The sequence below is a fragment of the Zalophus californianus genome, chromosome 13 (genome assembly GCF_009762305.2).
Source record: "Zalophus californianus isolate mZalCal1 chromosome 13, mZalCal1.pri.v2, whole genome shotgun sequence".
Classification (NCBI taxonomy): Eukaryota; Metazoa; Chordata; class Mammalia; order Carnivora; family Otariidae; genus Zalophus; species Zalophus californianus.
Window position 1 is genome coordinate 50,474,121 of NC_045607.1, and position 24,504 is coordinate 50,498,624.

Here is a 24,504-nt window from a genome sequence, read left to right on the forward strand (position 1 = left end):
GCCATTCAGTACTGTTTATTCTTCCTCCTCAACTTACATTGCTTTCTTACTCTCCCTTCTGTGCTATGGTTTCTAACTAGATAAGTTCCTTGGTGTCAGGGGGCACATACATCATGCTTCTCAGTTCCTACCTAGCACCTGGCATAGAATGAACCCTTCAGTAAGGCACCTGTCTCCTGAATGATTTTTTAGCCAGTAACTTACACTCAAAATGGCAACAAGTTCTGGTCCTATAAGGAAGAACTTGTGCCAGACACCACAGTGAAGAAGAGAATAGACTTCTTGGTTCATAGATTCAACAGGGAAGTAAGGGATGGAGGCAGGAAATTAACATCTATTAGCAACCACTTTGTACCAAGCACTAAACTGGGCAGGTTGCTTATGACATCTCACTTAGTATAATTAATTCTGCAAGATGGGTATTATTGTTATGGTCTGAATGTTAGTGTCTCCCTCCCGCCCCCCCCCCCCCCCCAGATTCATATGCTGAAATCCTAATGCTTGGTGTGATGGTATTAGGACATAGGACCCTTGGGAGGTGTATAGATCATAAGGTGGCACCTTCATGGCAAGGTTAGTGTTCTTATAAGAGAGACCCCATGAAGATCCTTAGCCCTTTCCACATTGTGAGGACACAGCAAGAAGGTGCTGGCTTTGAAACAGGAAGAGGGCCTTCATCAGAATATGACTGTGCAGGCACCACAAACCTGGCCTTCCAGTTCCATAACTATGAGAAATACATTTCTGTTGTTGATAAGTCACGCACTCCATAGTGTTTGTTATAGCAGCCCAAATGGGCTAAGATAAATTATTTATAATAGACGAAGCAGATACGGAGGATTTGGAAATAGGTCTTCTAGATGAGGTACCAGCACTGTCCCCTCCATTGTGCAACTGAGGCAGGGACCTTAGGTCATGATCCCGTCTTCCCTTCCACCATCTGCTTCCAGGCCCTGGGACTGCCGTAAAACTGCCTCTAGCACCACACAGACACAAGAAGGCACGGGACCAGAGTGGGTACTTTCAAAAGCCAGTGCAGGGCTGAGAAAGGATTTATTAGGTAAAGTGTAGAGTTCCTCACTTTCCCACTGATGGACTTTCAATACCTGTCATTTCTGGGACATCCGACTCATTCACGTCATTCCCGTTAAACATGGTGGTGAGGGCAGGCGGGCCTGGGAATTGTGTCCTTGTGCCAGGAAAGGGCAGGGGCAAGTGTAAGTTTCTCAAGGTCCCCATTTCCTGACTTCTTGGAGTCTTAAAATAAGCTTGTGCCTGGATGCTTGCTGTGGCTTGGGACGGTGGCTAGGCAGGGAGATTTACTGCCTTGCTTTCTGTGTCCAACTATTTTAAGTGTCACTTATGTTCTGGTGTCTTTTTAAATTTATGGATGTTCACTCGAATCTAAAGAACCACAGCCCTCCTTCCTGTGGCTTCCTCATAAATGCCTGCTGCAATCCTGATTTAGTTTTATAGTATATGTGCTATAGAGCTTCCTGCAGTCCCCATGGGGTCTCTCTTCTCTCCTTTGGATTTTATTAAAAAGAAAAGACAAATGTGCATAAGCAGATGCCATAAACAATGACCAAATGCTGACCTTTCTTCTTAATAGCAAAGCATATTCTTTTTGTGGGCAAAGCTATAGGAAATCAAAAGCATTTTCCTTGTGACATAAAACCTCAGGTTTTCAATATAAATGAGAAAACAGATGCCAACTCATGTCTCTTCAAAAAAGGTCAGGATAAATTTCTCTTCTTTCCCTCTCCCTCATCAAGTATGCTAGCCCTCTCCTTTTTTTTTTTTTTTTGCCTTTTCTCCGCAGCACTTTTCTGGCCATGTCTGCAATTTCTGATGGGATGGGTCCCCATGGTGGATTAATTTTTATCTAACTGTTGGCCATCAGAACTTGCCGTTCCCACGTAATCTTGAGAGAGGAAGCAGTAATGATCTTAGTCTTCCGAACAATCATGAAAAAGTGGCTTCCCAACAGGTGTGGCTTCGTGTACTGACTGACCTTTACTGTGTGAATTGCCTCCTAATGGGGTGCAGGAAGTGCTCGATCCGATCTGTATCAGAATAATCAGGAAGTGTACAGGGTGGGGTGAGAGTGGAAGTATGTGGAACAGATGATAAAGTTTTAATTATAGGAGAAATGAGATGGAAATGACTCAAGAGACTTTCTAAGCCAAGGTCCTGCTACCTAATCCTGTTTTAAATCACCTGAGAGTATTTTTTTTAGAGAGAGACAGTACGTGTGAGGGGCAGGGAATCTTAAGCAGGCCCATGCTCAGTGCAGAGCCTGATGCGGGGCTCAGTCTCACCACCCTGAGATCATGACCTGAGCCGAAATCAAGAGTTGGATGCTTAACTGACTGAGCCACCCAGGTACCCCTCACCTGAGAATATTTATGCAGCCTCTTTTCTCCCCAGGACCTAGAATCTAATTGGGAGACATGACATAGATGGGAGATACCTTTAATAATACAAACGGTGGGGCGCCTGGGTGGCTCAGTCATTAAGCGTCTGCCTTCAGCTCAGGTCATGATCCCAGGATCCTGGGATCGAGCCCCACATTGGGCTCCGCGGGAAGCCTGCTTCTCCCGCTCCCACTCCCCCTGCTTGTGTTCCCTCTCTCTCTCTCTGTCAAATAAATAAATAAATAAATAAATAAATAAATAAATAAATAAATAAATAAATAAAATCTTAAAAAAAAAAATAATACAAACGGTGGTCTGCTTGGTGTCCTATCAGTGGTCTAGAGCATGAGTTGACTAGCGATGGCCTGAGCGCCAAACCTTGTTCCTGTAAATTAAGTGTTACTGGACCACAGCTCCATCCATTTGTTTCTTATTGTCCATGGCTGTTCCACTCGGCAACTGCAGAGTTGAGTCCTTGCAACAGGAACCTTGTGGCCTCAATGTGTAAAGTGTTTCCTTCCTATCTGGTCCTTTATGGAAAAGGTTTGCCCATCCCTGGTCTGGAGTAGGTGCCTCAGGAGGTCAGCAAGGTGGGATCAGCTCAGGCTGAAGCACTACAAGAGGGCCTCATAGAATGGCTGAACTGTGTCTTGAAGGCTTCTAGGATTTAGCTAGAAAGGAAGGGACAGGAGGGTATTCCAGGCAAGAAAGGGTCAAAGCCATGGCAATTACTAGGGAACAGTTTGATTGGAATGGAGGAATCATTTGAGATAGGAATAAGATAGAAAGATCCATGTAGAGGCTATGTCTGAATAGCAAGGAGTCTTGAAAGCCAGGCTAAATTTTTTTTAAATGATAAAGCCTACCATTTCCCCAGCCCAGCCTCTATATGAATAGAAAGGGATGTGGAAGTGACTTTTTAAGTCCATTCAATCTCTGAGAATCAGTTTTTGAAAGTACGGATGTGTACCCCCACCCCCAGAGAGTCTGTCTTAATTGGTCTCAGGGGGGACTTTTCTTTTTTAAACTTCTCAGGGGACTCTAGTGCAATTGGGAACCTCTTCCTGGACGAAGGAAATGGCCAGGCACGTGCCTGCAGAAGCCCAGCTCAGGGCCAGGTAGAGGTAGCAGGTGCCCAACACATGTGAGTCAAATTAAGTCAGCAATATTGCTTGTACCAGAGCCAGCCTGATAAACCTCTCTTTTACTAGAGTCAGCTATATAATATTCAGTTGGCCACATGGTTTCCAATAAAAGAAATCACTTCTGCCTGCCCCTGCCTAATCCTGGAAAAGCCCATGATGCTCAATGCGATATTGAGTCTGTTTATAAATTTGGCCATTTATAGTTCTCTCACTGCTATTTTAACATGACCATTTACAAGGCCTTACACAATTTGCCCTCGGCCTTTTTACGTCTCTGATCTTCTCTCTCCCACACACAACCCCAATGACTCCATTCCTGCCCCACTACACTAGCTTCTTTGTTGTTCCTTGAATACACTAGGCATGTCCCTGCCTCAAGGACTCCACACTGGCTCTTCCACTGCCTCCCCTCCCCTCCCCTCCTCTTCTCTCATTTCCCTTCTTCTCTTCCTCCAGACACATGCAAGGCTCAACAGCTCAGGTCCAAGTCTTTGCTCAAAGATAACTTTCTCGATGAGCCCTGTCTTGCCAATCTAATTTAAAATTGCATCCTCGTTCCCATATAGGCACTATCCATCCTTTCTTCCCTGCTTTATTTTCCATAGCACTTATCTAATATACTATGCCTTCCATACCTTCTAATATACTATGTCATTTACTTCATTGTGTTTGCTTTCTATTTCCCATAGCACAATGAAAGCTGTATGAGAGAAGGGATTTTTATTTTGTTCTCTGTTGCATCCCCAGTGCCTTCAAGGGTGCCCAGAACATAGAAGTTGCTCAGTAATCAGTGTCTATGCCATCAGTACTTGGAATGCTTTTACTCATCATTTAAGACTGAGTTTGAACAGTTCCTCTCTGAAGCCCACTCTGATTTTCCCTTCGCCAAAGAAAGGGGTCCTTCCTTCCCTGTTCCCTTTGGCTTTTTCTGCGACTCTTTAGAGCTTTTTCTCACACGTGACTGACTTTTCTCTCTCTCCTACTGCTTCTGAGCTCCAATGCTGGGGGAGGGCACAGGACCCTGCATCTAAGGGAGACTGGACAGGTGTGTGTAAAGGAAATGAACCAGAATTTAATAAGAACAGCTTTGACTATCTTTTAACAACACTTTCTACAGTTGTATACCTAGACAGTTCTCCATTTTATTCCAATATGTTGACCTCAGTGGTCTGAAATGTGTCATGAGCACATAGCAGGTACATGAGCTTTCCAGAGAATCGTATGGATGACCATTGCCCCCTGACGTTAACCTATTTACCAAGCCCTGTCGGTGTTACATCTTACAAATCCCTGAATTTGTTCACTTCTTTCCGTTCTCTCCAGCTCTCTACTCTCACCCATGGTTATCTCTTACCTGAAATACTTCCTAAATGGTGGACTCTATCTAGTCTCTTCCCTGGGACCCATCCCCTGCCCAGTAGCCAGAACAGGCTTTTAATACACAAATCAGATGATGTCTCTCTCCTGCTTTTAAACCATTCAGAGACTTCCCATTGCAACTAGTGCAAAGTGTGAAAGTCTTACCAGGGCTCACAGAGTGCCAGCAACTTGCTCCTGCTTCTCTCTTTACCTTCATCTTAGGCCAATCTCCCCTTAGTTACTGCCATGATGCTTCCTTAAATGCTCTAGGCTTTCTTGCTTCAGAACCTCTGCTGGTTCCTCTGCCTTGGAATGCTCTGGATCTCCTCTGTCTGGGATGCTCGCTCTTCACTTGGATAGCTTCCAGCCTCTCTTCTAATCTCAGTTCAAATATCTCCTCAAGAAAACTTGCCTAAACCTCAGGCCAAGAGTGCTGTTTTGTCATACGCCCCCAGGGCTCCAATAGTTACTATTTTGATCACAGTCTTCTTACTTGAATAACTCTCCCCATCAGACTGGAAGTGTCTACCAGAGTTCAAGCCAAACAAGGGCAGGTATGTTAATCTGTTTGTGTGTTACTGTATCTTCAGATCTAGGTCAGTGCCTAATGCCTAGTAAATGCTCAATAAATTTTTCTGGAATGAATGAATGAGACCTAGGTTTTTCTATCGTATTTACTGTGTATCCCCACCCCTGGCATAGTGTCTGGGACATATTAGGCACTCAACAAATATTTATTCAATGAGCAAACTGATCTATCTTTCAGATATTGCCTTCTTAGGCCCTTCACCAAGGCTTTCAATTTTGAACATTAATATTTATTCAACTGTTTTCTGAAATATCCTCTTACTTTGAGGGGTTTACATGAAAACAATGACTATAAACTGCACCCTAAACTCCAGATCTGGGTCTCATACATTCCAGCCATAGTTCCCTCATTGGTGTGGTATGATTTGTAGGAACTGCATCTAGGCCAACCATGCTCTGCAATTTTTAGCTCTTCAAATGAATAGAGAAGAAAATGTGCAGGCTGCTGGTCTCAGGTGGTCAGAAGGAAAACACTACCGCCTGGCTGTTGTGGGTGGGCCTTGGCCTCACTGCCTGGCTTCTCCAGGACTGGAAGGGCTCTGAGAAGTGGAACTGTTACCATGCAGGGCCCTGGGGAGCCTGCTGATGCTGCTGAGAGGCTGCTGCGTGTGCTGACTGTGACCCTTGAGCCCCCGGCTGGGGAGAGGGGCCAGGCACAATGGCTTCTTTCACGGGAAAACTTTACTCTGCAAACCCAGGTTTGAATGCCTGAATCTCTCTCCTCTTGATAAATCACAAGGGACGAGAAAAGGTTTGTGCTGTTTGGCTCTCTGTGAGACTAGCATGGCATGAGGTTCCAGCAGAGAAGTCAGGAGTCCCTCTGCCTGGGCATCCCAGCTTGCTTGCTCATGGAGAGTTTGGGACTAAATACAGGGGGGCGGACCAAACCCTATGGATATATTCTGTGAGACAGCCTAACAGGTTCTGGACCTAAATCAGATAGGCTGAGAAAAGAGATTGAACTGCTTTTCTTAAGCCACATATAATCATATGTTTTCTTATTGGAAGCACCCAAGGTTATCTAATTTTGACAGAAATCTAGGGCCTCTCTTTCCCGACCTTCTGAGAAAGACTTCTACTACTATAAGTCAGGTTTGTTGGCTTGCTTTTTCCTTTCAGGCTATTTTACTTCATGGAGAAAACTTAATCTAGTGACAGGATAAAAGAGTGGTACAGTGCAAAGACTGATCCTCCTCAGAAACAAGAGATGTGTGATCACCACCATAGACCTTGGTGTTCTTTCTACATAATGAGGTGGATGGACTAGATCAGCGATTGGCAAACATTTTCTGCAAAGGACTAGGAAGGAAATACTTTAGGCTTCTGGGCTGTATGGTTTCTGTCACAAGTAGTTGACTCTGCCATCATGGCATGAAAGAAGTCATAGACAATATATAGGTAAATAAATGGGCATGGCTGCATGCCAATAAAACTTTATTTACAAAAACAAGCAGTGACCTAGATTTGGCCCAGGGACTATAGTTTGCCAACCCTGTAAGACATTATCTCTTAAAAGTGTTTATGTAATAATTCTAGAATGTGATTGCCAAATTTGCGTATCAGCTGAGTCTAGGCAAATATTTAAAACATTCACATCATAAACATATATATATACATATATATACACACACACACACACACCTATTTGCACATATCTGTATGCCTATTTCTGATCAAAATGGAGTAAGAGACTGAATTTACCTTCCTGCCTAAAATAATAAACAATGAACAGAATGTAAGAGACAATGGTTTTCAAGACACTGGACATTAGGCAATGAAGGACACCAATCCATGAGAAATGGGAAACAAAACAATGTTGCCCCAGCTCAGCGCTTTGAAACAGGCTGCAATACAGGGAAACCCAGAGGGCACCTGGGTGGCTCAGTTGGTTAAGTGTCTGCCTTCAGCTCAGGTCATGATCCCAGGGTCCTGGGATCAAGACCCACATTGGGCTCCCTGCCCAGCGGGGAGCCTGATTCTCCCTCTCACTCTGCCTGCAGCTCACCCTGCTTGAGCCCTCTCTCTCTGTCAAATAAATAAAATCCTAAAAAAAAAAATACAGGGAAACCCAGGTGGAGCCCTGGGGACTCACGAGTTCAGGAGAGGGAGCTGAAAGCACAGGGAGATCAAGGTGGCTCAAGTTCACAGAATGGAGTATCAGAGAAGAGAGAACTGCGAGATGGGATGAATAAATGAATTTCTGAAATCTGAAGAAGATCCCCCTTGAGTATTCAGTAGGATGCACATTAGTGCATACATGTAAAGAACTACCAGAGGCAGGGGAAAAAGGAAAGAATTAGAGGTAGCAGTTTCTGGTGTTCACACAGGGTACAGAATAGTACCTGTTCCTATCAGCCAGGCTGTAAAACCTCCTGATTCATAGGGTGTTCGGCAGAATGTGGTATTGGGGTAAAGAGACAAATGTATCACTGAAACAGAACGGTCTGGAAATATACCCAAACATATAATGACAACTGATTTTCCACAAAGGTGCCAAGGCAATTCAGTGGAGAAAGAATAAGCTTTTCAACAAATGGTAGTGGAACAAGTTGGGTAACCATATGCATAAGAATGAACTTCAATATATACCTCAGGCCTTAGGTAAAAACAAACTCAAAAGAAATGATAGACCTAACTGTAAAACTTAAATCCCTACAATATGGATATAAAGCTTCTGGAAGAAAATATGGGAGAAGATCTTTGGTACCTTGGAGTAGGCAAAATTTCCTAAATACAATAGCAAAAGAACCATCTCAAAAAGAAAAAAATGAATAGATTGAATTTCATCAAAATTAAAATATTCTGCTTTTTGAAAGACACTAAAAGAGTAAAAAGACTGTCATTGACTGGGACAAAATATTTGGAAATTTATGTATCTGATAAAAGACTTGCATTTGAAGTATATAGAGAACTCCCAAAACTCAGTAAGTAAACCAACAACCCAATTAAAAAACAAAAACAAAAACAGGGAAAAATTGAATAGACACTTCACCCAAGAAGAAATCAGGATGGCAAATAGCACACTAAAAGATGCTCAACATTAACAACTACCAGGAAATTGCAAATTAAAATCACAAGAAACCACTGCAGACCTAGAAGAATGTTTAAAATTAAAAGACTGACTACAGCAAGTGCTGGGGAGGACGTGGAGAAACCAGAACTGTCAGACACTGGTGGTAGGAATGTAGAGTAGTCCCGCTACTTTGGAAAAAAGTCTGGAATACTGGAAAACAGTCTGGCTGTTTCTTAACATGTTAAACAAACACCTACTATGTGATCCAGCCATTTCACTTTTAGGTGTTTAATCAAGAGAAATGAAAGTGTGTGTCCGTACAAAGAGGAGTAGACGAATACCTATAGCAACTTCATTTGTAACAACCAGAAACCGGAAATGACCATTCTGTCCCTCAGCAAGTGGGTGACAGAACAAACAACAGTCTAGCTGTACAATGGAACACTAGTTGACAAAAACATGCACTGTTGATGCATGTTACAATATGGATGAATGCCGAAATAATTAACCTGAGTGAAAGAAGACATTCCCCCCAAAGTATGAGTTCTTTTATAAAACATCCTAGAAATCTAATCTAATCTATCTATACTGGGAGTAGATCAGTTGTTGCTGGGGGTGGACATGGGGTGGGGTAAGGGTGTGAAGGCATGATTTTATAAAAGGGCATGAGGTAACTTTTGGGGGTGATGAATATGTTCATTATGTTGACTGTAGTGATGGTTTCACAGGTGTATCCATGTATCAGAACATCAAATTTTAGACTTTAAATATATATTATTTATTTATGCCACTGCCAATTATCTCTCAATTAAAGCTGTTAAAAAACTTTTATGTCAAACATATATAAATATCTAATGTATCTTACAAATCATTAAAATAAGATAAATACCTATCAATAAATGAACAAAGGACCTGACAGGCAACTCATAAATGAATGTAAATGACTAATAAATATTAAAAACCAGAATTCTTAAAGATCATAAAGAAAAAAAAATTTAAAATGATATAGTTTTCAGACTGTATTTTGTGTATTCACCAATTAAAATGGTAAGTGTAAAAACTCTTGGTCATAGCTACTGTTGGTAATATTTTAGGGAAGTGAGAATTCTCAAATAGTGCTGTGCACATATAAATAAGTAGAACTTTTTTGGAGGACCATTTGAAAACGGCACAAATTAAAATATACAAAACTTTTGACGCAATAATTACACTTCTAGAAATTTATCCTAAGAGAGATGCACACAAAAACTTTAGGAATAAGAATATTCACCTTATCTATGTTTTTATACTAGCAAAAGATTGCAAAGAATCTAAAAGTTCAATATTAGAGAGTTGGTTGAATTTGATACCTCCTACCAATGCAGCCACCAGAATTAAAACTGTAGAAGAATATTTAGAGACATGGAAACATAATTGTTATATACCAGTTAGTGAAAAAAGTTGTAAGCAGTATATGGAATATGATTTTGTTTTAGACAAAATATTGCATATTAATGGCTAGGAAAAAGATATTTGCACTGGTTTTATCTGGGCTAGGCAATTATAATTTTCAGTTTTTTATTTTTGCTTCTATTTTTAATTGTTCTACAATGAAGTTGTATTGCTCTCATAATAAAAACCCCAATAAAAGTTATTTTTTTGCATACTACCAGTGTTAATGCCCTATAAATGATACTGTGAGAAATATTAATTTTGAGTCTTAGTGACCGCCCCCAAATTGAACAGAAGCCTGCAAAAAGGTGTAGGTGTGTGGGGAGGCGTGAGATGCTGCTACTCTAAAATTGGAGCCTGGAGGGACCTGGACCCAGACCACTAAAGGGGGGTGGCATGGGCCTTGCCCTCTGTAGCAGTTGACACAGCTCAGGCCTCCCAGCAGAAAGGACAGCTGTTAAATAAGGACAAAGAAAATTAGCACCCGTCTTGCCTAGGACAATGGATCTGGTTAGGTTGGGTCCACTTTGCATGGCCAAGCCTCCACTGGCAATTTTCCATGTCTGTGTCATACAGCAAAGAGTAGGAGAGCAACAAGGGATTTATTGGTCCCAAGTCTTCACTTGCAGTCATGGAAAGTGAGGCCCATATGGGCCCATGCATGTGTTGCTCAATCAACATTCCTTCTTGGAAGTTCCGGCAGTGGCTTGAAGTAAAATCAATGCCAGAATGTCTGTCAACTAAAACAGTAATTTCTGGAATAGAATCACCTACTGAGAATCTCAAGGCTTGATTTCTAAGGGAGAAGAGTTAGCTCTGATACATGGCTTTAAAAAACCCCCAATCTCCCTTCTTTCCTTCTTCCCATGAAAACATGAGAATCAAGGTCCATGACTTATTATCTCTATGCCACAAAACCACAAAGTTCTCTGAATCTGGTGCAGCCAACTAATCTCATCGATGGGAGAAATACATACACAGGAATGTCACCATTTACTGGCCACAACAGGGTTGGCAAATGGCTTTCATCCTATATATCAACTGCCACTGTGCTTGGTGGAAATGTTAGAATGAATTCCAAGGCAGTGCCTGGGCTGAGTGAAAAAGAATGACGTGATTGATTGGAGATGTGTTGGTTGTGGAAGGGGCGATTAACAGTATCTTCGCCACATATTTCCATCTTGGTCTAGAACATCTGTTACCCTCAAAATAGGGTTTCTTCCTTAAATTGCCCTCGCTATTGATTACTCTTACAGGATACCAGATTCTTTCAAATATTACTTTTAGTACATCATTCTCCTATTTAAAAACCCTCTAAAGATCTGTCCCACATAGTAAATCTGTTTCCTTGTCTAATAATCAAGGTCCTCTACATTTGACACTGTTTACCATTCTAAGTGCTTAGCAATCCTACACAGACTTAACTCCTTGACCTAATTTTGTACCCGGAGCAGGCGCTCTGGTCTAAAAGGGCCACCAACAGGAGCCAGGGATGGGAATCAAATAAGAGCAACTAGGCTAACAGATCAGGATGAGTCAATAGCTGGGGAGGCTCAAGATGGAGGAGGCATATTAGAATTCTTGGGGTAAGGGTCAAAGCCAAAGCTGAGTGGACAAGCTCCGGCTGAGGCTTGTTCCTTTAAATGGTCTAGTTTCTATCCCAGTTAAGCTGCCCATCATCACTTTTAAAGTAGCGGTATTTTATAGCTGTTTCTTTACAGATACCTGATATATCTGCTACACATTATCATCACCAGGCTAATAGTATCTTCTTCACCCTCAATGTCTGTTTCCCTTCCTTGCTGCCTATTTGAATCCCACCCATCCTTCTGTGCTCAGCTCCAAAGCATCAGTTAGGCCCTGGTCTGTTTCAAATGACTTACTTCCCAGAGTCTTGAAACTTGACATCATTTCTTACTTCATCTCCACAATTCTGTGCAGATCCCTCCTTCTACAATGCTGGCGAGGCATCAACATTCACCGCTAGAGTCCATGTTGCCTAAGCAGTTACGTTCAGGGAACTTATGGTTACTGACTTGCTGTCCCATTCAAATGGAACAGTCTGGATCTGAACTAGGGTATTATGGTGTCTCTCAACTGTTAGATTTAAATACCAGTCTAAGGTAACAAAGCACTATAAACTAGCGATGGAACGCAGCAGCATAAAGCACAATAAATTCTTATTGCTTATGACTAGAATGAGACAAAATATTATTCCAGAATACGGAGAAAGAAAGTAAAACTATCACGGAAAAATATGAGCAGGTTAATTTTTCCAGCATGCTGAATGGCACCTGAGTGACCCAAGAGTTATTTGAACTTGAAAATAAACCATTGCTGCACACTCTGCTAGTGATTGGGCTATGATTAATAGTTATGACAATTTCTCATAGTGATGAGTCTAAAATAAAAAAAAAGCTTACAATGCTCACATTTAATTTGGAATACATTTACCATTTATAAGCCAAAAGAAAGCAGTTTGGAACTTCCATGAATTCTGATTAACATGATGTGGAAAAACTCAATGCCAAGCTTGTGTAAGTTATAGGAAACAGAATAGGGCTACTTGTCATTATATGTGTCTTATTTTTAGGATCAGATCAGAAACAGAGAAATTATAGGCTTTTTCCATATGCTCATACACTAGGAGTATTCTTCGTTAATTTCAGATCATAATGAAACCTGAAGGCAATCTCTCTGTTTGTAATCCTATACCGGCCATGTTGCTAAGTCTGACTTAGCAACATGGCCAGTATGACTAGGCACCCTTTGGCCTCCCGCTCTTTGCTAGGTGGTGGGGAGGAGAAAAGAGAAACTTGCAACTTTGAGCCAAAGGAATAATTTTGGTTACCATTAGCAACATTTGGGGCCACAAAGAGTTAGCATGGTGATTTCCCCCATTTTGTAGACCTGTTTTTTTTTTTTTTTTCCCCCCAGGCCTTTGAAGGCAGATAATTCTTCTCTTCCACCTTGACTTGACCCTCTCCAGAAGTCATGACAGGAGTACAGAGGTTCCTGTGGCATCTCCATGATTCTGGTGTGAAGGGTCCAGGGCATGGATGCCCTCATATACCTCTCTGCTACCAGAGGGCACCAGCCATGTGGGCAATAACCTGGTGAAGGTTCCCATTGACAGATGCCAGAGAAGCTGTACTTGGTAAAGTTATTTAAACACTCCGTTTGAGGAGTCCATCTGGGTTGGTTTCAGGCCCTACCTATAGAAGGCTAGCCTAAATAGAATTACCTAGCTTTTTCTTCTTGAAAGCTGATGATAGCTCTAGTTTACTTATGAGGAGGTCATGGCGGCACGCTGGGGTATGGTTGGCAAGGGGAGAGGAGATATAGGAGCTATTCTTACTACTCTGCTTTTTACTTACTTACTGTTCAGTGAGTCAATCTGATTGAGAGGATCTGGACTGTGGTATTAGCCCAAGAGGATTCAGAAAGGAGCCATGTTGGAATCTAGACAAGCTAGAGTCCAGACTAAGATCTGCACTCACCTCACATGGAAAGTCAGCCAAGTTTCCACTGGTGAGTCTGGATTCTGTAGGCAATTTAGTGATTTCCTGTTGGCCACCCCCTCCTGCTGCCTCCCTCCCACCTGCAAGCAGTCACCCATCCATAAATCCTGTCCAGCCCTGGATTTCAGCCCAATGTTCCAGAGATTTGGACTCACCAAGGAGAGCAGAATTCCCAGGATCCAGGACCAGCTGTGCTCCCAGAGGAGACGTCAGCACTGAAGGAAGGTTCGGTCCAGTGGCTGAAAGCAAGGCTCTGATGTCTTCCAACCGTGTGGGGACTTGGGGGGGATCTGTGGGAAGGCAGATGGGGAGTCAGGCAGGGTAAAGCATGAAGGCTGTAGTAAGGGGGGAAGGAAAGATGGGCATGCATTGAAGGCAGGCATTAGGGTTGCCTTTTAGCATCATTTTTTTCCCACAGAGAAAGTGTACCTATCAAGGTGAGTCAGAATTTCAAGCTTAGTATTTGGTGCCCAAAACAGTAAGGTCAGTAATAAGAATCAGGCATGTTGACTTTAGGAGTTCCTTACTGTATACCACTTTATACCACAGTACCACTGGGTCTCTATAAATGTGTAGGCAAATTAAACTATATTATAAAAATACTCTTAAAAAGCCAACACTTCTTCAGCATTTATTATATGCCAAGTCCTGTGTTAAATAGTTTTCATTCCTTTTTTCATTTAACTCTTACGGTATCCTTTAGAACACTCTGTTACTGTCCCCACAGATATGGATACATCACCACAGGAATTTTTTTTATCTTAGAGAGCGAGAGAGCGCACACACATGGGGGGGGGGAGTAGAGGGGGAGGGAGAGAGAGAATCTTAAGCAGGCTCCATGCCCAGCACCGAGCCTGACACGGGGCTCAGTCTCACGACCCTGAGATCATGACCTGAGCCGAAACTGCATCAGATGCTTAACTGACTGCACTATCCAGGTGACCCAGGAATTCCTTATATAAAAGAAGCCTACCAGTGACGTTTTCTATGAAGAAAAAGGTTTATTTATGAAGTTGATAAAGTGAATTTGCTTTGTGGTCTGGATTTTTACGCCCACGTAGGACCAGATAAGCAGAACAGGGATGATTTGTTCTTTAAAATCTTAGAAGGAGTTAGGGCTGAAGTCATCAGGGGTCTAGTTAACCAGAGCCCAAAGTGACACAAATGGGAAATAGAGTGGCTTATCATTTCCACTGGACAAATAAAGAGGAGAGCACCTATTGAAGCTGGTGGTGAGAGGACTCAAGATTCTCTGAGAAAAGAAGCAGAATCCTGTTTCCCCACTTCCTACATCTCCCAAGGTGGACTCCCATCTTTTTCTCTAGAGCACTTGTTGGAGTCTGAAGAGAAGCAGGAGTATTTCTTTTGTAACTGATGGTCATTTCATCAGTGTTCAGTGGGGGCCTATTATGTGCCTGTCACCTTGTCAGATACTTGTTAAGGGTGGCAAGTAAGTCATGATGGCTTCAGAGTCCGCCTCAGAAATATGCCTTCTGTCTACTCTGCCTTGACTGCAAAAAACCATTGCATACAGAAAACAATGATGAGCTTGAGATTTTTACATCTGTATCTATATCTATACATAAATTATAAAGACATTATATATGTTATATATAATTTAAAAATATTCTTTGGGTATAGGTGAAAACATCATGTTTGGGTTCAGGAATGCTCTGTTTGAGCTGTGGCTCTGTCACTCACTAACTTGGGCAAGTCACTTAATTCCTCTGAGCCTTAGTTTCCTTGTCTATAAAATGGTGAGGAAACTCATCATTTCCTAGATCTCTTTTTACTCTGAAATACCAGGATTTTAGGAACTGATGGTAGTAGTTTACTCCAACCTAGAGTCCCTTCCCATTTTTTTTTATTTTTTTAAACTTAAGTAATTATTTTTTAAAATTTAAATTCACGTTAGTTAACATATAGTGCCTCCCTGGTTTCAGGAGCAGAATCCAGTGATTTATCACCCACACACAAGACCCAGTGGTCATCCCAACATGTGCCTTCCTTAATGCCCATCACCCATTTTTTAATATTCCCTTGAGGATACTGAAATTGAATACTGAATATTCCCTCAAGAATATTAAACTCAAGGGATGCTTGGGTGCTGTAGTCAGTTAATAGTCAGCTCTTGGTCTTGGCTCAGGTCATGATCTTGGGGTTGTGGGATCCAGCCCTGTGTTGGGCTCCCTGCTCAGTGGGGAGTCTGCTTGAGTTTCTCTCCCTCCCTCTGCCCTTCCTGCTAGTGCTTTCTCTCTCTTAAATCAATCAATCAATCAATCAATCAATCTTAAAAAAAAAGAATATTAAACTCAAGAAACCTTTGCTTATTTCCTAAAAGTCAAAAAGGGAGGTTATGTCCCATCTTCAAAACCATCAGGTCTTCTTGGGCCAAATGTCAGCCCCTCCTAATGCCCTTAGAACTTTTATCATATTGTTCTTCTTTGGTGCATGTCCATTTGATCTTCCGAGGGAAACCGTAAATTCTCCAAAGACAGAGGTCACCTCTTAAATTGATCCCAACACTCGAGACGGAACTTAGAGGCAATACGTCATGAATATTCATTCAACAGCCACAGGAATAAATGAATGAAAGTCGCATTACACATCAAGTCTCCATGCTACAGGTTAAGTCACAGAGCTTGGCCTGAAAGCTCAGTTTTATACACAAAATCTCTTGTTTAAAAATTAAGCCTCATTTTTGGCTAATTAAAACAAAAAGAGAGACATTATTTCTATGTTCATAGCCACCTATACAACTAAAAATACTTGGATTAATAAACCAAGGCTTCTGATCAAGAAAAGCCCTCTGCTTAAGAGTCTAACCAGTGATTTTTTTTTTTCCCATCACGTCTGATTAAATGGGAAGATGTCCTACTCATCCAGCTCCATGTTCACGGTCACACTAGTCTTCAGTCGCAACGCTGCAAGAGCTGCCTGGCAGAACGCATGCCCTTCATTGGTAAAGCTACTGTAGCAACCACGCATCCTAGGCTCTTGTCTCTGTCAGTGCAGGCGACAATCAAGGCTTATTTTGGGAGGAAAAGCCCACAGGAAGGCCCGTAACTCAGTGTGGGGCAACCGTGCCTGGGCCCTGGGCTCCAGACTCGTACGCAGCTCAGCCGGATGAAACCCAACACAGAACAAATGACATCTGTCACAGAGCTGCCTTCCTGTGGCTTTCTAAGATGACTGGAGGTTTATGCAGCCACTGGTGAGATGAAAACCCGCCGGGGCCTCTCTGAAACCTGAGCGGGCAAGGGCTAGAGACCCTAGGCTTTGGTCTATGAGCAATTGCAGGTATGGAAATATGAGTATAAAGTTTAATTATTTTTCCCCAAGGAGGTCTCTAATATATGAATGTGTGTGTATGTATGTATGGTGTGTGATTCTTCATATTTCTCATAGATTCCTTTTTTTCTTAGAATGATAGCTTTCTCTTAGTGAGAAAACTAGCATGAGGGCTCTAATCATTGCTTTTTTTTTTAAACTTTCTTTTTTTTTATTATTATGTTATGTTAATCACGATACATTACATCATCAGTTTTTGATGTAGTGTTCCATGATTCATTGTTTGCGTATAACACCCAGTGCTCCACGCAGAATGTGTCCTCTTTACTACCCATCACCAGGCTAACCAAGTGGGATTTATCCCTGGGCTGCAAGGTTGGTTCAACATCCGCAAATCAATCAATGTAATACAATACATTAATAAAAGAAAGAACAAGAACCATATGATCCTCTCCATAGATGCAGAAAATGCATTTGGCAAAGTACAGCACCCTTTCTTGATCAAAACTCTTCAGAGTATAGGGATAGAGGGTACATACCTCAAGATCATAAAAGCCATCTATGAAAAACCCACAGTGAATATCATTCTCAATGGGGAAAAGCTGAGAGCTTTCCACCTAAGGTCAGGAACGCGGCAGGGATGTCCACTCTCACCACTGCTATTCAACATAGTATTAGAAGTCCTAGCCACAGCAATCAGACAACAAAAAGAAATCAAAGGCATCCAAATCGGCAAAGAAGAAGTCAAACTCTCACTCTTTGCAGATGATAGGATACTTTATGTGGAAAACCCAAAAGACCCCACCCCAAAACTGCTAGAACTCATAGGGGAATTCAGTAAAGTGGCAGGATATAAAATCAATGCACAGAAATCAGTGGCATTCCTATACACCAACAACAAGGCAGAAGAAAGAGAAATTAAGGAGTCGATCCCATTTACAATTGCACCCAAAACCATAAGCTACCTAGGAATAAATCTAACCAAAGAGGCAAAGAATCTGTACTCAGAAAACTATAAAATACTCATGAAAGAAATTGAGGAAGACACAAAGAAATGGAAAACGTTCCATGCTCATGGATTGGAAGAACAAATATTGTGAAGATGTCAATGCTACCTAGAGCAATCTACACATTCAATGCAATCCCTATCAAAATACCATCCACGTTTTTCAAAGAAATGGAACAAATAATCCTAAAATTCGTATGGAACCAGAAAAGACCCCGAATAGCCAGAGGAATGTTGAAAAAGAAAAGCAAAGCTGGGGACATCACAATTCCAGACTTCCAGCTCTATTACAAAGCTGTCATCATCAAGACAGTATGGTACTGGCACAAAAACAGACACAGAGATCAATGGAACAGAATAGAGAGTTTTTTTCTTTTTTCTTTTTTTTTTTAAGGTAAGACAAAAACAAGCTTTTTTACTGCATCCCACCAAGTTCCAGACTCCCTGGGGAAGATAAGCCCTGGGTCCCTAGTCCAGGGGATAGAAGGGTTATTGTTCCCAACATGGCAGAGTCCAGCACTGGGCAACAGTGAATATTAGATGGTATCCCAGTGTTATTTCTAATATCTGTGTTATGCCAAGAACTGTGTTAGACTCTAGTCAGGGGTTCTTATATTTGGGGGTACTATAGTCTGAATGCCTGTGTCCCTTCAAATTCATAGGTGAAGTCCTAACCCCCCAAGGTGATGGTATTAGGTGACGGGGCCTTTGGGAGGTGAGGCAGAGCCCTCACGAGGGCCATTTGCGCCCTTAAACATGAGACCCTAGAGAGCTGGCTTGTCCCTTCTGCCATGGGCAGAGACAGCAAGAAGCCAGTGGTCTGTAACCCAGAGAAGGGGCTTTAGCAGAACCTGACCATGTTGGCATCCTGATCCTGGACTTCTAGCCTCTAGAGGTGTGAGACATAAACTTCTGTTGTTATAAGCTGCCCAGTTTGTGTTTTGTTTTAGCAGCCTGAAAGGACTAAGACGGGGCTACCCGTGTGGACTTTAGGTAGGCTGGACTATGAACTTCTTGAAATTCTATGAAAAATTTTATAGGTACGAATTTTTCTGGAGGGGGTCATCAATAGTTTTCATTTGATGCTCAAAGAAGTCCTTAATGCAGAAGAAATTCACAATAACTTCTTTACTTCTTGAGCCCTTGCTGACAGCCGCCTCCCCCTACATGGACAATCCCCATCGTGCATTCACATCAAGACCAGCATCTAAGGCTTAGTAAGGTAACTGAGTTGCCCAAAGTCACACAAGGTCACACACTGAATAAACAGTAGAGCCAGCATTCAAAATGATTTCTGCCTGGCCCCCGAGTCTGTGTTCTTTCTACTGGAAGGCCCTAAGGTGGGAGGAAGAGAAGGCATATTGCTTTTATGTAATTAAATGGATCAGGGATAAAGGGAGGGGGAGGGTGGGCTAGACGGTCAGCCTCGAGGTGTTTACCTAGGATCAGCAGCTGCGTGTTCTCGGTCAGCTCTCCATGGACATTGGCTGCTCTGCAGGAGTACAGGCCCTGATCTGAGGGGGACACGTCTGTGAGCAGCAAGGAGCCCTCGTGCCCATGCGGAGGGGAGCCCAGTTTGCTTTTATTCCTGAACCAAGTGACTTCAGCTTCAGGCACACCTAGGAAGAAAAAAAATAAACACATCAGCAAAACACACTCAGGTGACCCTGGAGGCAGTTACCACCGCTTGGCGGACCCTCTCAGGGGTTACTCTGCAGGAAGCATCTGCGTGGGCGTCTTCTACCATCCTCTGGCCAAACTAAATAATACCTGTGACCTCTCCGTGGTCTCGAGAGCTTTAGCTTTTTAAAGCTCACACTGAAGAGGCAGGAAGAGAGAGTCCAGTTAACAGAACAGGAAGTGGGCAGCTGGTAAAAGGCACTTGTCAAGATGGAAGGAAAGTACCCAAACTCTGTGGGGAAAGTAGGGATGGACATAAGCCCCAAATCTATACAGCGGTGAAAAGGAATGATTGACAAGTACATGAAACAAACATTTAGTAAGAAAAGCTGGACGCAAAAGAGTACACCCTGGATGATCTCATTTCTGTAAGTGACAAACAAAACCCGATAACATCAGTCTGTGCTGTTAGTAGTCAGGGTGGTGGCTCCTGTGAGAGGGAGGGACAAACAGGGAGGCGTTGGGACTAAGTGGGGACAAAGGTTGGTCAAGGGTAATTCTCTGGTTCCTGACCCGAGGGCTGGTTTGGTGGGCTTGGTACCTTTATGATATGTCTCCTTTTCAGTACAGATACTACACTTCAGTAAAAAGTTAAAAGCTATAAAATATTAGTATTTTGTCTAGTATGAACCAGACAAAAGAAAGCTGCTGGAACCTGACCAGAACTGACACTATACATGGAAAACACGCTTGTAATTTTTGGATCCTACGTATTTTCTTAGAACAAGAGAACACAGAGCTATGGCCATAACACCACAGAGAAAGAGACAAAAGAAAGAGACAAAAAGAAAGTACTCTGTTCTTTCTTCAGTCCAAGATTTGTGTTTGAGGGAGAGAGTGGGGAGGGTGTATGAGTTAGGATGGAGTACCTGCCTTTGGAAGTTGGGCTCTGTCCTTTAGGGTCGTCACTGATTGAATGTGTTCATTCACAATTCATACGTTGTTACGTTCTAACCACCTCCAATGTGATAGTATTTGGAGGTAATTAGGTTTAGGTGGGTGGGGTTGTCATGATGGGATTAGTGCCCCTATGAGAAGAGACCGGAGAGCGAGCCCTCTCTCTCTCTCCATCGTGTCAGGACGTGGTAAGATGGTGGTCTGCAATCCAGGAAAAGAGCTCTCCACAGACCTGCTGGGGCTGGCGCCTTGAGCTTGGACTTCTCAGCTTCCAGTACTATGAGAAATATATTTCAGACATTTAAGCCACCTCGTCTATGGATATTTTGTAATAGCAGCCTGAGTAGGCTAAGACAAGGGGGCAACCGTCGTTCTTTAGGAAGTTTCCCTGTGGTTGCCATGCTGGCAAGCAGGCCCCGGGCCAGGACAAGCCTTCTGAGATAGTCTGCACAGGAGGCCCCGCAGGAGGCTGAGCTCAGAGTAAGTTGGGAGACAGAAAATCTGTGGCATCAATTCACAGGTCTCTGGGGAGCAGAAAGCTCCATTCCCCACTGCTCAGCCTGCTGGCCCAGTTCAAAAAGTTTACTCAGAACTCTTGGGTGTATGTCCAGGGTACGTTAAAAATGTCAAATCCTGGTCAATGGGGGTCAAAGCCAGGAAGAGTCAAAAGACTTGATCTTTTGTCCTGTGCTTTTCTGAGTTGGGGCTACATGCTGCATTTGGGGCAAGGACAGTGTTGCCCTTAATGGGCAGCCTACTGGTGAGGACACAGACGTCTTCAAGGGATTGCCTATGTACCTGTTACTTGTCCTTGAATCTGCTGAACAGAACTTGCCAGCAGTCTACTCTGTAACACCCAGCTCAGTGGCTCCCCTAATTATGCCCCCCTCGGCACTTGCTGCTCCTGAGCTCCCAGAAGGAGGAAGTGGGATGGAGGCGGGAAGGTGGTCTCACACTCCCTCAACAATGATGAACTGCCTTGTGGGAATTCACCGGTATCCTGCCTGCTCGGCTGCCTCAGGTGGGCCTGGAGCGGTGGCCCAAGGTGGTGGTCAAAGTGTCTGGCCAATCTGTAGAGCCTTCCTCCCTATTACAAGGACCAGAGGAGTGATTCTCTGGTTTTCTCTTTTCTTCCAATTACCAATAATTTAATGAAAACCACTAAGGATCACCGAACTGGCTGGAAGGAGGAGGCAGGGCTGCTGAAATGGGATAAAGACTCAGATACTGCAGGCTTGTCACATCGGGAGAGGCGTACCTCATGGTGCCTGATGCTCAAATGCAGGAGACGGACCAGGCTGGCCTGGCCTCCGAATATACCTGGACAGAAGAGGCAGGTAAGAGGCAGAAAAGCTGATTTTTCATTGCAGCACCACTAGGGAGAGCAAGAGCATCATGATGTCTAGCCATGCTAGCTTGGACTTTGGACCTTGAGCTTAGTTTTTACGTGTAAAAAAAAAAAAAAAAAAAAAAAATCCACAGCATTCAAAGGAAAGCCTCCGAAAGGTAAGCTGAAGAAAACATTCCCTGCCATTTCTGTCCTGAAAACACAAGGAGAATCTAGGTCCTACAAATCATTTCCTGTCAGTATTTCCCTTGTTATGAAGCGCTCACATGCAGCGGGTAGGTTGGCACGTTCTTTTGAAGAGTGCTGTGGGTAGCAAGCACACAATCCCCGCTAGGACCTAAGACTGTTCTAGAGCAAGGCAGGTACAGTAAAGGAGCTGGACTAAATGGGCCCTCGGTTCCACGAAGTGAATGGGGGAGCAAACACTCTCTCCACCACTGTGCTGATGGGAATGGTGTGTGTGTGTCTCCAGCACCAACACTCCTGAGGATCTCTGCAACATGGACAATCCTGCAGTAAGTCTCCCTGCTACTCCCAGTGCATCCTTCTCTGGAAGGGCCCGTGCTCCTGCCGGACAGTCAGAGGCAGAGACACGGAGGAGAAGAGAGGAAATTGGGGGGTGGGGGTGGGGGTGAGAAACAAGAGGCGGAGGGAGAGAACCCAGGCTCTGAGAGAGACCTGGAGCCATTTCTCACTTCCCCAGGAAGTGGGTCCAAGCCTCTTCCATTCCCTTAATCACTCTGCCTCATGCCCCCCCCCCGCCCCCATGAAATCAGAGTGTTTGCCAGCATAAGACAGGTGCTTATCAAAAGGACTGAATTCTTCAGGTAGGGTGGGGGGTGGGGGGCTCATGGGAGACATGCAAACATTCAGGATAGCAAGGGGTCGAAGGAATTTGCTGATGGAGGAGTTGTGTCTGGTGGCACATGTTGGGGGCTTCCTGCCTGGGACTGTGGGCCTCAGGCAGAGGGTGACACAAAAAAAGATACCTTAGAATCTCTTTAGTCTCTTTCACAACTGATTTTGACATCCTTCAAACATAGAAGAAAGGAAGAGGAAACATTAACAAGGACTGAGAGAGCTTTTTTCTGTTTTTTTTTTTTTTTCCTCAAGAGATCATAATGAGCCTTAAGAGAACATCACCAGCCATTGTTTAAACCAGAATCCCTTGAAAAGGTACCAGATACACATGCCCAAGACCGACGTTCAGAATAGCTGAACATAGGGAGTACATGAAGGTCAGGGACCGTGCAAAATATCCTGAACATGTGAGAGGAGAAACAACACTTGGTGAACATTTGCTATAAGCCAAACATTTTATAAAGATAATCACATTGTTCAAAGAGATGAAAAAATCTGCCTAAAGTGATGTTAGTTTGAATCCCTGACTGATTATGTGGGGACAGAGCCTCTGTCTCTCCCTACCCCTCACCCCGTGGTCAATCAGTGACCTACAAATGGCAGAGTGGAGATCCACACTCATCCATTTGATGCCACAGATTCCCACCTTACCCTGTGCGCACCATGCTGCCTGCCCCTGGACCCAACTGCCTCTTCAGAGAAGATCAGAAATGCTACGCTACTGTTTCTGAACCATCAAATTCTTATTTTCTACTCTAGAATGAACCTTTCTGCTGTAGCTGTAACACCAAGATTATTGTGAGGAGGGGTTTCTAGAACCCATGTGTGCTGGCTTTGTTAGCTCTCTTCTTGTTGAGAAGCTGGTCAGGTTGTGGGAGACTTCTTTTTTTCCTGGGCTGTTGTGATGTGACCACACATTTTACCAAAAGAAATGTCTAAAAAATGACAGAAAAGATACTCTACCACAGAACACAGTCCAATGCTATGTTGTTGACAAGTTACTTGGATAGGCTCCACAGTCTGGCCTCCCTGCTATGATCTGTGTATAAAACAGAGGAGGAAAAAAACCCTGCTTTGCCTTTTTCCCTTTGGTGGCGTATCTTATCAACAACACAATGCTCTCCCTGTTGCTTGAAAGAACCAATAAATGAGTCTGGTCATAATGGGTTGTAACTTGAGATGATTATAAGGATTAGTGCCTTTCATCTTCACAGGGCCACCAGGTAGGGTGATGCTGTAATATTCTTTTTTCAATTCCAGACAGGATAGTCTTGCTAAGCAGACCACTTGTTGTTATATTTGGAAGGCTGCTTGCACCACACAGCCTGTCAGCATCTCGAGCTGGGGTGTCCACTGAAAGGTGCACCTTGACACGATGCCCTTGAGCAGCTTCTTCCATGGCTTGGTGCAAGAAAAGGAAAGGATACAGTAACTAAAATGTCAGCCATGCCAATTATTCTAAAGAACCACGGAAGTCTGGAAAGGAGGTTTTCAGCCTTCCACATTTCTCTGTACTGACTGGGGCAGACATTCACAGTGGTTCACCAAACCGGTTTCCCTCTTTTGCCTGGGTGCCCATCTAGGCCATGTTGCTCAATATCCCTTGTGGTGGGGAGTGGCCAGGTGACAAGAGGGACTGTGAGAAGTGGTAATATGTGTTGCTTCCAGGTGTGGCCCTTCAAAACCTTCCCAACCACCCTCCATGCTTTTTCTTTTTCCCCCTCTTCTGGTTGACAGGTTAGAGATAACCCCTAGGAGACCTTGAAGGGCATGTGTTAGAGCCACAAGCATTCCGTGACCCTGACTGTGTGGGGCAGCCAGCTCTCTGGACTCTTCTGTAAATAATAATAAACTTCTATTGTGTTTGATCCATGATATATTTGGGGGTCTACTTATTAGCATAATCTAGCCTACCTTAATGAATATACTACCTGTCACTGATTCCTC

The 24,504-nt window shown here is 43.3% G+C and overlaps 1 protein-coding gene across 1 annotated transcript in view; it reads right to left on the reverse strand.

The window, feature by feature from the left end:
• Nucleotides 1–24,504, reverse strand: part of ADAMTSL1 (ADAMTS like 1) — a 406,966-nt gene that overhangs the window by 77,637 nt on the left and 304,825 nt on the right. Inside the window, exons 22-23 of the mRNA XM_027616409.2 lie at nucleotides 19,211–19,390; nucleotides 13,630–13,764 (exon numbers count right to left, since the gene is read on the reverse strand). Of these exons, the coding sequence (XP_027472210.1) occupies nucleotides 13,630–13,764; nucleotides 19,211–19,390 (315 nt within the window). The remainder of the gene's footprint in view (nucleotides 1–13,629; nucleotides 13,765–19,210; nucleotides 19,391–24,504) is intronic.